This window comes from Poecilia mexicana, unplaced genomic scaffold (assembly GCF_051168715.1).
Source record: "Poecilia mexicana isolate PSO_F unplaced genomic scaffold, ASM5116871v1 scaffold_18, whole genome shotgun sequence".
Classification (NCBI taxonomy): Eukaryota; Metazoa; Chordata; class Actinopteri; order Cyprinodontiformes; family Poeciliidae; genus Poecilia; species Poecilia mexicana.
The window spans coordinates 9,849,272-9,863,288 of NW_028263387.1; the positions used below are offsets into that span (position 1 = coordinate 9,849,272).

The 14,017-nt window shown below is 43.1% G+C and overlaps 1 protein-coding gene across 1 annotated transcript; it reads left to right on the plus strand.

Annotated features, from left to right (window-relative positions):
* Positions 1-1,422: 1,422 nt before the first annotated feature.
* On the plus strand, positions 1,423-13,699 carry klc2 (kinesin light chain 2). Its single transcript, XM_014986702.2, has 14 exons — positions 1,423-2,075; positions 5,174-5,419; positions 5,502-5,850; positions 6,640-6,856; positions 6,946-7,135; positions 7,245-7,418; positions 7,538-7,637; positions 9,470-9,519; positions 9,703-9,770; positions 10,019-10,127; positions 10,352-10,495; positions 10,642-10,766; positions 11,284-11,341; positions 11,475-13,699. The coding sequence occupies exons 2-14, from the start codon at positions 5,192-5,194 to the stop codon at positions 11,556-11,558; spliced, it is 1,896 nt and encodes a 631-aa protein (XP_014842188.1). The 5' UTR covers positions 1,423-2,075; positions 5,174-5,191; the 3' UTR covers positions 11,559-13,699.
* The last annotated feature ends 318 nt before the right edge of the window (positions 13,700-14,017 follow it).

A 14,017-nucleotide genomic window follows, 5' to 3' on the forward strand; every position in this document is an offset into this window, starting at 1 on the left:
CTCGGTGAAATTGAGTTTGACACCCCTGCTATAGGAGCTCCGTGTCTCTGTTTGGGTCGGGTCAGCCGGGGAAAACGGGTCCAAGGTGAGGGATCGGACCAAGAACAGCCCAAAGATCGCTTAGAAATATAAACACAGAATGTTCCTATTTATAGATGGCTATATAGACGGGGTTCCCATTTACAAACGGAGCTATAGACAGAAGTGAAGAGATTCTCCCAGTGTTTTATCAGCCTGGCGGGCCACCAGGCTTTATTTCTGACTTGGAACCTGCACCTGTCCTGTTGTCGACTTCCCGTCCTCAGTTTCCATTTGCATGATTTGTTTCACTGTTTCTACCAAAAACTGGATGAATAAAGTCAACAATCTGGTGCTTTGTAAACAAAATTGTTCTTTAAAAAAAAGGGTTTAGTTGAGAGCAGAAACTTCATAAATCCTCTTATTTTGTAGTTTCTGTGTATTTATTTTGGATATTTTAAATGTTTTCCAATTCCAGCGTTAACTATTCAATAAAATTTAAAGTTTGAGAATGAAGAGGATTTCTTCCCTTCGGTCCTCAGCTTCTTTCTTCTCAGTTGGGTTTTTATTTTCCATCACGACAACATAATAAATGCTGATGAAAATAATCCATCTCTGATTTCCTGTTTCTCCTTTTTATTTGTGTCTGAGCAGGGACAGTTTCATTGGGTGTCCCACGCCAACTTGATAGAATCGGACTCTGGTATCGTCTGTAGTGAGCCGAATGGGTCGGCGGTGTGTCGCTACGACTCGCTCATCTGAGATGCCGTTGGTGGGGGAGATTTGAGATCAAACAGCCTGAAAACGGCCTCACTTGTTGAGCTTGAGTCGCTACGCGACACTGGAAGAGAGGGGAAGCAGCAAGCTTCTCCTGCTGTGCAGATCTGAGAGAAGAAAATGACGATTTAACTAGACCGTCCTGATGAGAAGCTGCTTTCAGTTCATCCATCCTGGTTCCATCCATTCTGAGTAACTCCATCCATCCATCCTGGTTACCTTCATCCATTCATCCTACCTACCTACTACCTACCTACCTGGCTCTCTTTATCCTTGTTTCATCTGTCAGTTCATCATGGTTCCCTCCCATTCCTGGGAATTACGTGACCATTTTGATTTCTTTACAGGGGCGCTCTCACAATCTGCTAAAATAAAAATGAGTAAAGCCAGAAAATCCTGGGAGTTTGTCTTTGAATGTGGAGATTCGACATGGAGATTCCTTTGAGAGGACAGAAAAAGAGACAATATTAAACATCGGTGACAATGTTAACCGCTGGCTCCAATGTTTGAATTTGTCCAGGGTGTTTAACGTTGTCCCCAACTTTTTTAAAATGTTACCTCCAGTGCTTAGTATTGTCCTTGATGTTTAAGGTTATATACGGTTAAATTGTCATAATTGCTATGTTTACTGAGTGTTTTGCTTTAACTCCAATGTTTAACGCAAAAGGAAACTTTTCTGGAGATGAAATTTAACATCTCATAAACATTGGCAATAATGTTAAACAGCAAGGATAATGTTAAGCATTATCCCGGCCTGGGTTGCCTCTTTGTCCCTCAAAGTTACACCCCTGTAGCTATCTATCCGTGCTACGGCAGGAAATCTGACGAGGTAGCACAGATAGTTAGAACAGCGGCCCAGCTCTGTGTGAGTAAGTTAAGGTTAAGGAGGAAGCTCGGCAGAGCAGGTCTTAGCTTAGTCACAGCTGTCAACAGTGAGTGTAATCGCTTTAAATAAATCAGGTGTACTGTTTGGAGTTATTTCAGAGCTCCTCGGCCGCAGTGCCCCGGATTTAGAGAGGACTTGTAAAGGAGTTTACGTTAACGTGCTGTTTAAAAAAAAAAAAAAAAAAAAAAAAACCTAAACGTAACTTAGAGGCCAACGTTATTTGGCGAATTAACCGAAGAGTCGCGGCCAACTTTCAGTGAGTCTTATTTTGGAAGAACGCCACCGGAAGTTGCGTGGCGTCAGCTAGCTTGCCTCGAGTGTTTCTGAAGCATCACAACATCATTCAGCCGCTTTGTTCTGAAGTCGGGAAAGCGTCGCTGTTTCTTCGATGAAGGTAACGAACATATGTTATTGTTTATAATATATAAATATAAAAGAAGAATATGCGACGACTTAAACCGAGAGTTTGGGTAAAATAGTGAATCCAAGCGGCGACGTTTTGCGAATATGCGAACTGTACTGCTACACAGTCTCCGTTTAATAACTAAACATTGGTGTTAAAAGCCTCGTCTGGTGTTCTGGATTATATAAAGTGAGTTATTTGCTGCACATCCTTGCTTATTGGCTCAGAGGTCGGGCCTTCATTGTTTACACACAGCTTCAGTGTCGGGATGTGACTCAACAAACTGTGGGGTATTTTTATTTTTAACGTATCAGTGTTCAGTCGCATCGCTGTCCTTGTCGGTCACCTCCACTCATCTGCCAGAGACAAAAAAAAAAAAAAAAAAAACACCTCGGCCGCAGGCCTGCGCCATCCTCCGGCCATTTGACCCGAAAAACACTCCGACATCTAAACATGCGCAGATAAAGAGACGGCCGTCATGTTACGGATTTCCTTTGAGCTCCGTAACTTTGGGCTTTTGGGGTTGAATACGACAGGCGCCAGAGTGGGAGTGTTAATAGTGGTGCATTGCAGTCAGCTTTGGAGGAGGAAAGGAAGGAGGAGAGGAGACGGGGAGGGGAGGGAGGGAGGAGAGGAGGAAGGAGAACAGGTGCACCTCCATCATCAAAGCTGGAGGAAAAAAACCCGAAAAGTCACGATGCTGCACAGTCTGATCCTGATCCAGTTAATGTCAGTCATGACACTTGAGTCAGCAACTTGGGTATCACATTAAAGACACGATGGTTTGTTTTTAAACTGATAAATCATGATAGTTTTATAATATATTATGAATCGTATTCTAACCTAGCCATAATAAGACCCACAGACGGTTCCTCCTCTTTTGTTACTGCAGGTTGTTGTTGTTTTGAATGGAATAGCTAATATGTGCCTTTATAAATGAAGTTGTTTAGTACCTACAAGCTGAACTGAGAAACTCCAGTCTGTGTTTTGAAAGCAGATGATGAAGACATGTATCCTGACCTCATAAGATGTCAGATGGCGATTAAAAGGAAACATAATATATATATTTCTTGATGGGCTCTGACTTAAAGCTTAAAATACAGAAAAATATTTTTTCTGAAAAAAGAAAAAAAAGCTAAAAAAAAAAAAAAAACCTTTAAGAATTAGCATTTTGTTTCATACACGTTGCTTTAATAAAAATCAGACGGACGTTAGGCACAGAGTTTTGTTATCTACGTGACATTCCTTACTTTCTTGCTGTTTAATAACTACTTTTCCTAATAATGAACATGCAGAAGACAAAGTATTTAAAAATCAGAACCAAGTATGTAAAGTCTGAATTGTCTGCAGGAAAATGCACCAGGCAGAACATTTTTCTTGTTTTTTTTTCCAGACTTGACCTTCAAATTAGTTTTAAAGCCGATGTAAATACCACATTATAGCATTGAATATACATTTTTCTCGCCTTCTTTTCTTGAACGTTAAGTGTGTAAATTGGCAACAAAGCCAAAGTCACACTGTGTGTGGGAAGGAGGAGGAATCTCACATCAGCTTTTACTTTTAGAAAACTATTTGGAGTTGAAATTTTTAACCATCTTTGGTGATTCAAATTCACACTTTGTTTTCACGGTTAGCAAACCAGCAAAAATCTTTTGAGAAAGTAGAACTTTTTGACTTTTTTTTTTTTGACAGCATCCAAACAAGACTGTTATTAATTGCACATCAGGTTTCTCGATGACCAAGAAATTTTTCACAAGCTCCAAAATCGGCCTTTTAGTTTACAAATTAACTTGCCAAAACACTTAATTTTTCTACCTAGTAAATTTATTTTTAGTTAATTTCTCTTTTATTTTCATTTAAAACTGGCAAGATGTTTAATAATTTCAGGAACAGGAGTGGCTAAAGTTCAATCTGTCTTCTTCTCTGAAGGTGGATCTGTCAAGGGATCAGTTGAATTGGACTTCCTGGTGCCTGACGGACGCCGTGTTAGCTTGTAGCCCACAGGCACTGAGTAATCTGCTTTAGGGACACGTTAACTAATGCATCCCCTCTCACACACAATCATTTTCTCTTCAGTGTATCCATCTCTCACCCGTTGATAAAGTAGAAACCGCTTCCTGCTGCTCTTAACCGTTTTTGCAATTAAAACCAAACAAACTGTCTGTTGCTTTCCTTTTGTGCATTTAATATTTTCGACCATGCAGGCTATAAAATCACATGTGTTGCATATTCGTTTTCTGACTCCCTACACCTGATCATCGTGTTTAATCTAACTAAAATCTTCAGTCACATTAGGAATCTTTGATCGGGTTGTTTTGTCTCTCTTGCCGGCCTGAAGTATTTAAGAATAGGGATTTGCTGAAGCTTCATTCAGATCAGTGGGATTTGGTCAAATGGGCAGCGTTGCATACTACTCAACATTCTCACCAGCGACTTCCCATCATCTGACATTTGTATGTAAATCAGTTAGCATCAGTGCAAACGTAGCATTAGCATGTTTGGTCTCTCGATTTTCATGTGGTTCCGGTTTGTTATGCGCCGACAAAACGTCCGATCAAAGTTGTTTTCCTGGTCCTGAAGCTGAGCGCTTTGAACGTCAGAAGTTTTGATAATGGCTCGCAGCGTCCAATACGGTCTCTCTTTCACTCTGTGTCTTTTCAATGGTGGGAAAAAAAAAAGTGTGGATTGCAAGAGAAAACCAAAATATGTTAGATTAACTAAATAACGCAGAATGTGTCACCTAAAATGCAGCTTTCTAAGAAATACAAATGAGAACAGATCCTCTTTTTTTTTTTTTTTTTTTTTAAGTGGGTTCTGTGTAGAAATGGTGCGTTTATGGACCAAAAAATAAATTACAAAAATTCATGTCAAACACGGCTCTTAAACAGGATGTCCATACATCCTTAAAAAGTCTTAGATTTGGGTTGAAATAAACAAGCATGTTAAGCTGAAAATCTTAACAGTTCCAACCAACTGCTGTGTTTTTGTTTTACACACTTTCAGCAGCTAATGCACATCGCTTCACAAAGCAGCGACGTATAAATAACGAGTTGTACAATGAATGTCTCTTTCGATCACGTTGTGGACAGTGTGCATGAAACCACGCAATGTCCACCATGGTGTATCCGCGTGAAGAAGCCCTGGAGCGCCTGACCCAGGACGAGATCGTCCTCAACACGAAGGCCGTCATGCAGGGCCTGGAGACGCTGCGCGGCGAACACGCGCAGCTGCTCAACTCGCTGCTGGACTGCGCCCAGCCGCCCGTCGCCCAGGAGAAGTCCGGCCTCCTCCGGAAGAACCTGGAGGACATCGAGCTGGGCCTGGGAGAAGCGCAGGTCGGCTCCGGTCCAGTCGGCGGCTTTCCCGGTCCTCCGTCTCTCGGCGGACGCTCACGCTCTCGTCTCGCTGTCGCCGCAGGTCATCATCGCTCTGTCGAACCACCTGAGCGCCGTGGAGTCGGAGAAGCAGAAGCTGCGCGCCCAGGTGCGTCGGCTCTGCCAGGAGAACCAGTGGCTGCGCGACGAGCTGGCGGAGACGCAGCACAAGCTGCAGCGCAGCGAGCAGTGCGTGGCCCAGCTGGAGGAGGAGAAGAAGCACCTGGAGTTCATGAATCAGATCAAGAAGATTGACGACGACGTTTCCCTGTCGGAGGAGAAGAGCCAGAGCTCTGGAGGGAGCGGAGGCAAGGGAACGGGAGGAGGAGGAGGAGACTCCTCAAAGGACAGCCTGGACGATCTGTTCCCCAACGACGACGACCAGGGAACAGGTAGCTGTGATCTGCACCGTTTTTAATAGGATGCTGCACACACAAAGAGCTGCAGAGCATTAATTGTTTATGCATGGAAGTCACGCCGTTGCATCCGACCATCCTGAATGATTCTGTCCCGTTTTTCCAGATCAGAAAATTCTAGATCAATGGTCTGGAACCTTTTCAAAGAGCCATTTTTGCCTTCAATTCACCGACATAAACCAATTTAGAGCACATGTAAAACATTTTGGGAAAAAGAAAATGCAGCTTGTGAAGTGGAAATACTTGCGCTCAATAATTCTCGACATTGTTGTGCTGATGTTTGCAAAGCAAACGGTCAGTAAGCACCGTTTATTTTATGTGGCACCAGGAGAAAACCCATCATTAGCTTTTCCATTCTAAGTTGTTTTATCTTTTTATCTTTTGTGAGAAATGAGCAAAAAACATGAATATACGTTGTCAAATTTAAATTTTGGGAACATCAGTTAATTTATTTTAATAAATTCACATTGGTCTGAAATTTAATACAAAATTGTCCTTTAAAAAGTCGTTTTAAAAGTATTTTAGCATTTAACCAACTGAAACTAGCAAAATGTCCGATATAGGTAATTGGATCACTTGTAATGAAGACAGGTACTAGTACTTGTAGTACTTTTTAGTACTTTAACAACTACAAGGCTAGAATAGATCTAAATTAACACCTTAATGGCTGGTAATTTGTTTCTAAAAGTTTTAGGGTAAAGAAAAACAAATGACAGAAGTAAATTTGATCAGAGTTCTTTGCGTCTCTGTCCGGTTCTGTTCCAGCCCAGCCCAGCGGGGAGGCGGCAGCCCAACAGGGGGGCTACGAGGTCCCGAATCGTCTCAGGACGCTGCACAACCTGGTGATCCAGTACGCCTCCCAGGGCAGGTACGAAGTGGCCGTGCCTCTGTGCAAGCAGGCCTTGGAGGATCTGGAGAAGTCGTCTGGACACGACCACCCGGACGTCGCCACCATGCTCAACATCCTGGCCTTGGTGTACAGGTGGGCTGACGGAAGGGCCCGTCCTCTTGATTTGTATGTACAAAAACTCCTTGCTGCTCTCAAGCCGTCTTTTTTTGCTGTGTTTCCAGGGACCAAAACAAATACAAGGAAGCTACTCACCTTCTGAATGACGCCTTGGCCATCAGAGAGAAAACCCTGGGGAAGGACCACCCGGCGGTGGCGGCAACCCTCAACAACCTGGCTGTGCTGTTTGGCAAGAGGGGCAAGTACAAGGAGGCCGAGCCGCTCTGCAAGAGGGCCCTGGGCATCAGAGAGAAGGTGAGGGCCCCCGGCAGTGAAGGACACTAGAGCAGCGCTGCTTTTAAATTTGGTTTTCATTTGAGTGAAAGCCTGATGCAAACGATGTCTGTCGTTTGTTTGCGTTCAGGTGCTGGGGAAGTCCCATCCGGACGTAGCCAAGCAGCTGAACAACCTGGCCCTGCTGTGCCTGAACCAGGCCAAGTACGACGAGGTGGAGTACTACTACAAACGGGCCCTGGAGATCTTCGAGTCCAAACTGGGAACCGACGACCCCAGCGTGGCCAGAACCAAAAACAACCTGGTGGGAACCCGACGGACACAGCTCGGCGTCCTGAATCCTCCTTGCCTCCTTTCTCTACGATATGTCTGGTTTCCAAGGCAACCACCGTCAGTGCACTGATTCGTGTCGTTTCCCTTTAGGCCACTTGCTACCTGAAGCAGGGCAAGTTCAAAGATGCAGAAGTTCTGTACAAAGAGATCCTGACCAGAGCACATGAGAAGGAGTTCGGATCTGTCAACAGTGAGTGAAACCATCAGCAGCTCAGCTAGCAGCTCAGCTAGCAGCCCGTAAAAACACTCAATTTCATGCATCTAAAATTAGGGCCTTAAAAATGCGCTAATACAAGCTTTAAATTTTGTTGCAATAAGACTATTCAATCTCGTATCTGCAGTTATTTTTCCTCTTGAAACTTTTCTGTCAAGCAAAAGTTTTGAGTCGTGCGCTGACATCTTCGCTGCATTTTGAGGCGGTTCAGGCTACAATAACTAGCGGCTAATATCTCTTTGCTAGCTACCAATAACTAGCTGCTAATATCCCTTTGCTAGCTACCAATAACTAGCCGCTGATATCTCTTTGCTAGCTACCAATAACTAGCTGCTAATATCCCTTTGCTAGCTACCAATAACTAGCCGCTGATATCTCTTTGCTAGCTACCAATAACTAGCTGCTAATATCCCTTTGCTAGCTACCAATAACTAGCCGCTGATATCTCTTTGCTAGCTACCAATAACTAGCTGCTAATATTCCTATGCTAGCTACCAATAACTAGCTGCTAATATCCCTTTGCTAGCTACCAATAACTAGCCGCTGATATCTCTTTGCTAGCTACCAATAACTAGCCGCTGATATCTCTTTGCTAGCTACCAATAACTAGCCGCTGATATCTCTTTGCTAGCTACCAATAACTAGCTGCTAATATCCCTTTGCTAGCTACCAATAACTAGCCGCTGATATCTCTTTGCTAGCTACCAATAACTAGCCGCTGATATCTCTTTGCTAGCTACCAATAACTAGCCGCTGATATCTCTTTGCTAGCTACCAATAACTAGCCGCTAATATCTCTTTGCTAGCTACCAATAACTAGCCGCTGATATCTCTTTGCTCGCTACCAATAACTAGCTGCTAATATCCCTTTGCTAGCTAATTAGCTAGCTAGCTCTATGTGTCGGTCATGGGCTCGATGCACGTAGAGCGACAAACAACTGCGACAGGTAAAAGTCATCTCCACCCGACGCTCAGGACGCGATTGCGACAACGGCGACAAAAGTTTAGCGTCATTCAACTCGTGTCACGTTGCAGGGCGCGGCGTTGCCTAGCGTGTGTCGAGCCCTTTAAGCGCAGATTTGTTAGTTTTCGTCATCGTCTCGTTTCTGTTGCCAACCTGTACGAGGCTTGGTGCATTCTGTGCAAGAAAACGTTTAAACGTGGCACTATTTCAAGGCTGTAGACGGCAATCCCCTACACTTACAGTTTTTTCAGCCCTGAGCTCAATCCATGTGGTATTGAAAAGGTCTTTCAATATTTGACTTGCTAAACCTGCAGACACCCCGGCTCAGGCATGAGCAGGGTCACGGGTTCGTGTTTCAGCTGGGGGTTTTTTCTCTCAGTCGGTTCTTTCCTCTCTGGCAGTTTCATCCCAGATTCGTGTTTTTTCCTTTTGGCCACGCCCTCTGATCCCTTCATCACACTGATCTCCCAGCAGGTCAGAGGATTACTCTGTGATACCGAAGCTGCTTCATGTTCCCGTTTCCCTCCTCTCTGTCACACCAAGGCTTTACAAAACGGAGCTGAGCTTTTCACATGGATGTCAACTGCAGATTCAGTCTTTGCTACAAGTAATCAAGTTTATGCTAAAGGAATTATGTTACTGCATTGCACTTGCTTGCACCGTTTAATGTACTTCTGCTATTGTATAGAAAGGTTTAGCTGGTTAAATGATAAATGTGCAGAATGTGCCAATTGATTTTTTCTTAAAAAAAATAGATTGCCAGAACATTTAGTTTACCAAAATAATTGTTGGCGGCGAGCCTGGAATGTTTTATAATTGGGTTTTTCCTCGTCTCATTTCGTAGATGACAATAAGCCCATCTGGATGCACGCAGAGGAGAGGGAAGAAAGCAAGGTCAGTCATTAACGTTGACCTTTGATGCGCCTGCTGCCACGTAAAAAAAAAAAAAAAAGGACAACAGAGACGCTTTGAGTTTCTGTTTGACGACTCGTGGTTTTTTTTACACTTCTTTCGCTCTCTGCTTGTCCTCATCCTGATCGTCGCCTCCGTGTGTGTCTCTCTGCCCGTCTGCGTCAGAGCAAACAGAAGGAGTCTGGGCCGTACGTGGAGTACGGGAGCTGGTACAAGGCCTGCAAGGTGGACAGGTGAGAAACTATTAATAAATAAAAAAAATTCCTAAAGGAGACAAAGTGATGGCTGATTACTAGCCACAAATGACCTGTTTACATCCTGATTTATGAGGAAGTGACCTCACGATGTCATCAAAAATAGAGAAAAACGACTCATCGTTTTTAAATTCAGGCGTCTGGATTTGCCAAATTATAATAAAAAATTTTTTTTTTTTTTTTTTGCTCATTGAGTATTTTTTTTTTGTTTATTCCTTTTTGTGTAGTCCAACTGTGAACACGACCCTGAAGAGCTTGGGAGCATTGTACCGTCGTCAAGGCAAACTGGAGGCAGCAGAAACGCTTGAGGAGTGTGCCAGCAAGACACGCAAACAGGTACAACACACACACCTAGACACACACACACTCGACACTCTTTGAGTTACTGACGTTAGATTAGCTGCTAGTTCAGGAGGAATTACAGCCGAAGCTCCTAAACTTCGCCAAGATCAGACACCAGCTTTGTGTTTATTCTCTGAAATGTTAAACTCTTTTTATTGTTGTTGTTTTTCCTTATCTTTCGTGCATGTGTGTGTGCGTGTGTGTGTTTGTTCTCTCAGGGGATCGACGCCATTAACCAGAGTAAGGTGGTGGAGCTGCTGAAGGACGGACCGGGCGGAGGGGCCGACAGACGGCACAGCAGGGACGGACCGGGGGGGCGAGGAGGAGACAACGAGGGCGACGAGTCTGCGGACTGGACCGGGGTAACGTCCATGATAGAGGTTCACTGAGACAGATCGATCTGTAGATCATCGTCCTGTTGTAGGAAAAACCGTCTAAAGATGACGGAGAATCTTTTAAACCTCTCATCTCCACACCTGGGCGTTGGTTTCTTTTTCTCTCTCTTCAGGACGGTAACGGGTCTCTGCGTCGCAGCGGCTCCTTCGGAAAGATCCGCGACGCTTTGAGGAGGAGCAGCGAGATGCTGGTGAAGAAGCTGCAGGGCAGCGGACCTCAGGAACCCCGAAACCCCGGGTAAAAACAGCACCGTCTCTGTGAAAAAAAGTCATTTCAAAAAGTAAATTGGCCTTAAATATGTTAATAACAGGTTTTGGATTTTTATTTTATTTTATTTTTTTAATCTACAATGAGCGAATGCAAATTTCTTGCGAGTTGGCTGGATGAAGTTTGTACACTTTTGTGGCGATGCAGGTCGTAAATTTGATCCATAACTGTCTCAAAGTTGAAGTTGGTGGTCTGAGAGTAAAGGTATCTGTCAGGAGCACATGGCATAATTAAATATTTAAAAATAGCCTCTGCTCAGTGTTGATCTGGTTTTATCACAGCTGAGCAGAGCTGTGGGGCTCAGATACAGACTGTTAGTCATGGATTCAAGCAAAATAAAAAAGAAATGAGGCAATCAGACTAGCTGCAATTTAACATTTGCAGCCGAGATTCTGGGTCAACTTGGAAAAGCTTATTAGTTCAGGATAAAGTCGATGTTCAGTTTTCTGTTTTTCAACACAGAAATCTTGTTTTTTTTGTTGCACAGAATGAAAAGAGCGAGTTCCCTGAACTTCCTGAACAAGAGCGCCGAGGAAACCACGCAGGTAAAAGATGGTCCAAACCTCTGGAGAAAAATCCAACTACATAAATCTTCCCTTCTTAAGATTCACTTTTGCTTTACTTCTTACTTCTACTACTACCTTATACCAAGCTAACGCGAACCGATCCCGTTTCCAGGACGCCAACTCCGGCCTCTCAGACAGCAGGGGACTCAGCGCCAGCAACGTGGACCTGACCAGACGCAGCTCCCTGATTGGTTAGAGGCGGGAACAGAACAGGAAGGGGGCTGTTTGCCCCGGTTTGAGCAGCAGCAGCTTTTATTGATTTTACTTTAAGGAACTCTTAAAAAACAAAACAAAGAGACATGGCCACACTTGATGTCACCACCGCTGCCACCGCTGTACAAACCGCCACCATCGACCAGAACACTGAATAGTATCGCGCGCACACACACACACACACACACACACACTTAACGAGCATGCTGCTGAACTAGAAAGTGGAACGTCTGTCTGCACCTGAACGCCTCATGATTTCAGCCAGTAGCTCCACGGTTTGTTCCTGCCCAGCCTCACCTCTCCTCTGCAGATGTTTCCACGGCGATGTTTGTTTCCGTTCGACGAGACGCGCGTCAGTTCGTATATCCCACACGTAGCATGACGTAACCATGGCGACCGCGGTGCCATCCGAACGCAATCGACCTTTTAGGGAAGCATAAGCACTAACCATTTCAACCTCAAACTGTTTGCCTTCGTGATTCTTTTTTTTTATGTGTATAAACGCTTTTAAATTATTTCCTTGTGTATATAGCTCGATTTGTTTTTGTTTACACTTTATGGGGTTAAGGAGGGAAAAACACTCGTCTGACAGAAGGACACTGGGAACAGATGAAGAATGATGCGTGGGGAAAACGAAGGGAAAGTACAGAAAATGTGATTTTTTTTTTCTTCATTTTGTCTAAAAATGCTCATAAATCCATCATCTATTGCTGAATTTAGCTGTCAGGGTTTCACTCCAAACTGGAGAAATTCTCTTGAAGCCTGAGTCTTAGTGACCAGATTCAGGGCAAAAAAAATCCTTTTATTACTTTGTGGTTTATTTACAGAGGAAATCAAACGGAAAAAGAAAATGTAGGCGAATATTTAATAAGAGAAAACGGAGGGGAAAAAAATACTTCTACTAGTACCAAAAGGCTTTTATTCTGAAGGAAAACAACCCTTTAAGGCCTGATGGAGCCAATCAGGAAGGGCCTCAGGTTCTGAGTGAGCTGGAGGAAACAATCACTGGAGCCGGAGATCCGAGGCGATCATTAAACACTCGGATACGATTTGTTTAAAAAGCTGCTGTGTGTGTTTACTGCAAGTAGTTCACTTATAGCTAGGACTTTTTCATCAATATTTAGGGATTATTTACTTGAAACAAACACCCCATTTCTATAACTACAACTGAAAAGTTACTTGAAAGTTGGTTTTCTCTTAATTCAAATGTACTAATATAGTTTCAAAAGAGACTAGACCCAAAAATACTTGCTAAAATTTGGTGGGGGTTTTTTTTGCAGTGAAAGTGTTCATGATCAGAGCAGCTGCCCGCAGACGGTGCAGTAGGAAAACAAGCCCACAGCATGACTCATCTTCCACCTTACTTCACCAGAGAGCACGAAGTCACGTTTTGGTTTTAGACAAACAGACGTTTGTTGAAATCCACATATTTACAATTTTGTAAGAGTGGGACAGAAAACGCCCCTTTTGCAGGGTTTTGTCATATGGTTGCCATGGAGACGAGGCGCCAGTCTTTAAATGCTGTTCCCTAAGAGTTAGCGAATATATATATTTTTTACCTTCCTCCGTTTTACTGGCAAGATGATCTCATCCAGTCTAACAACCACTAATCGACTTCTGTGTCACGTCTTATTAATATCCCCTGGAAACGGGAAGTTATTAATCACGAATTCATAGTTCCACTTTTTAGGCCGACCTAAAATTAGAAAATATCTGTAAAATAATTCCTTGTACGGGTTGTTTCTGTCTGTATGTGTCAGATTACACTGCTGCAATAGAATAAATTAATTTGAAGGGTTTTTTTTAACATCTTTATCAGAGATGGAAACAAATTTCACCGTTTTAAAAATGATTCATGTATAATTTTGCACTGATCGACCCTAAGTGACATGTTTTCAATCTTTATATGTCTGACAGACAATAATCCATCATCTGTGAATTTACTTTACTGTTTTTTTTTTGTTGTTTTTTTGTGTGATTTTTTTTTATGTTGCTACTGTGAGCTTTTATTTTGAAGGTACACACTACTGGTTATCTGAATGTTGCTTTTCACGACTTTCACTCGATTGTTGTGCTTAAACTGGAACAAAAAAAAGACAAAAAAAAAAATCCACCAAAGCAGAATGTACATGAAGTCGGATATCGTTTGTATTTATATCCTATCAGCTTCTGAATGTTGGGACTTTTGCAGGAATTCAGAAAGTGAACAGAAAAGCAAAGTGCTTTACATGTTAGCAGCAAATAATGTACAGTGTTTGACCTTTATATATACATATATGCACATGTGTGTGTTCACAGTGTATTACGTCGACACCTTGTACAAATCATCGTTAGCTACGGGTTTTCTCCAGCCTACCAGGCGGCTCTTCACTGTATTAATCACATTTTGTTCTGCAGAGGCCCGGATCAGAAATGAGTAGAATATTTTGCTATCAGGAGAGA

What these genes read in the sequence shown, in the direction of transcription:
- klc2 (XM_014986702.2), top strand. Translation starts at nt 5,192, where the DNA reads ATGTCCACCATGGTGTATCCGCGTGAAGAAGCCCTGGAGCGCCTGACC. An exon ending in CCAGAACCAAAAACAACCTG is followed by an intron (nt 7,419 to 7,537) that starts GTGGGAACCCGA and finishes GTTTCCCTTTAG; the next exon opens with GCCACTTGCTACCTGAAGCA. An exon ending in CAGGAACCCCGAAACCCCGG is followed by an intron (nt 10,767 to 11,283) that starts GTAAAAACAGCA and finishes TTTGTTGCACAG; the next exon opens with AATGAAAAGAGCGAGTTCCC.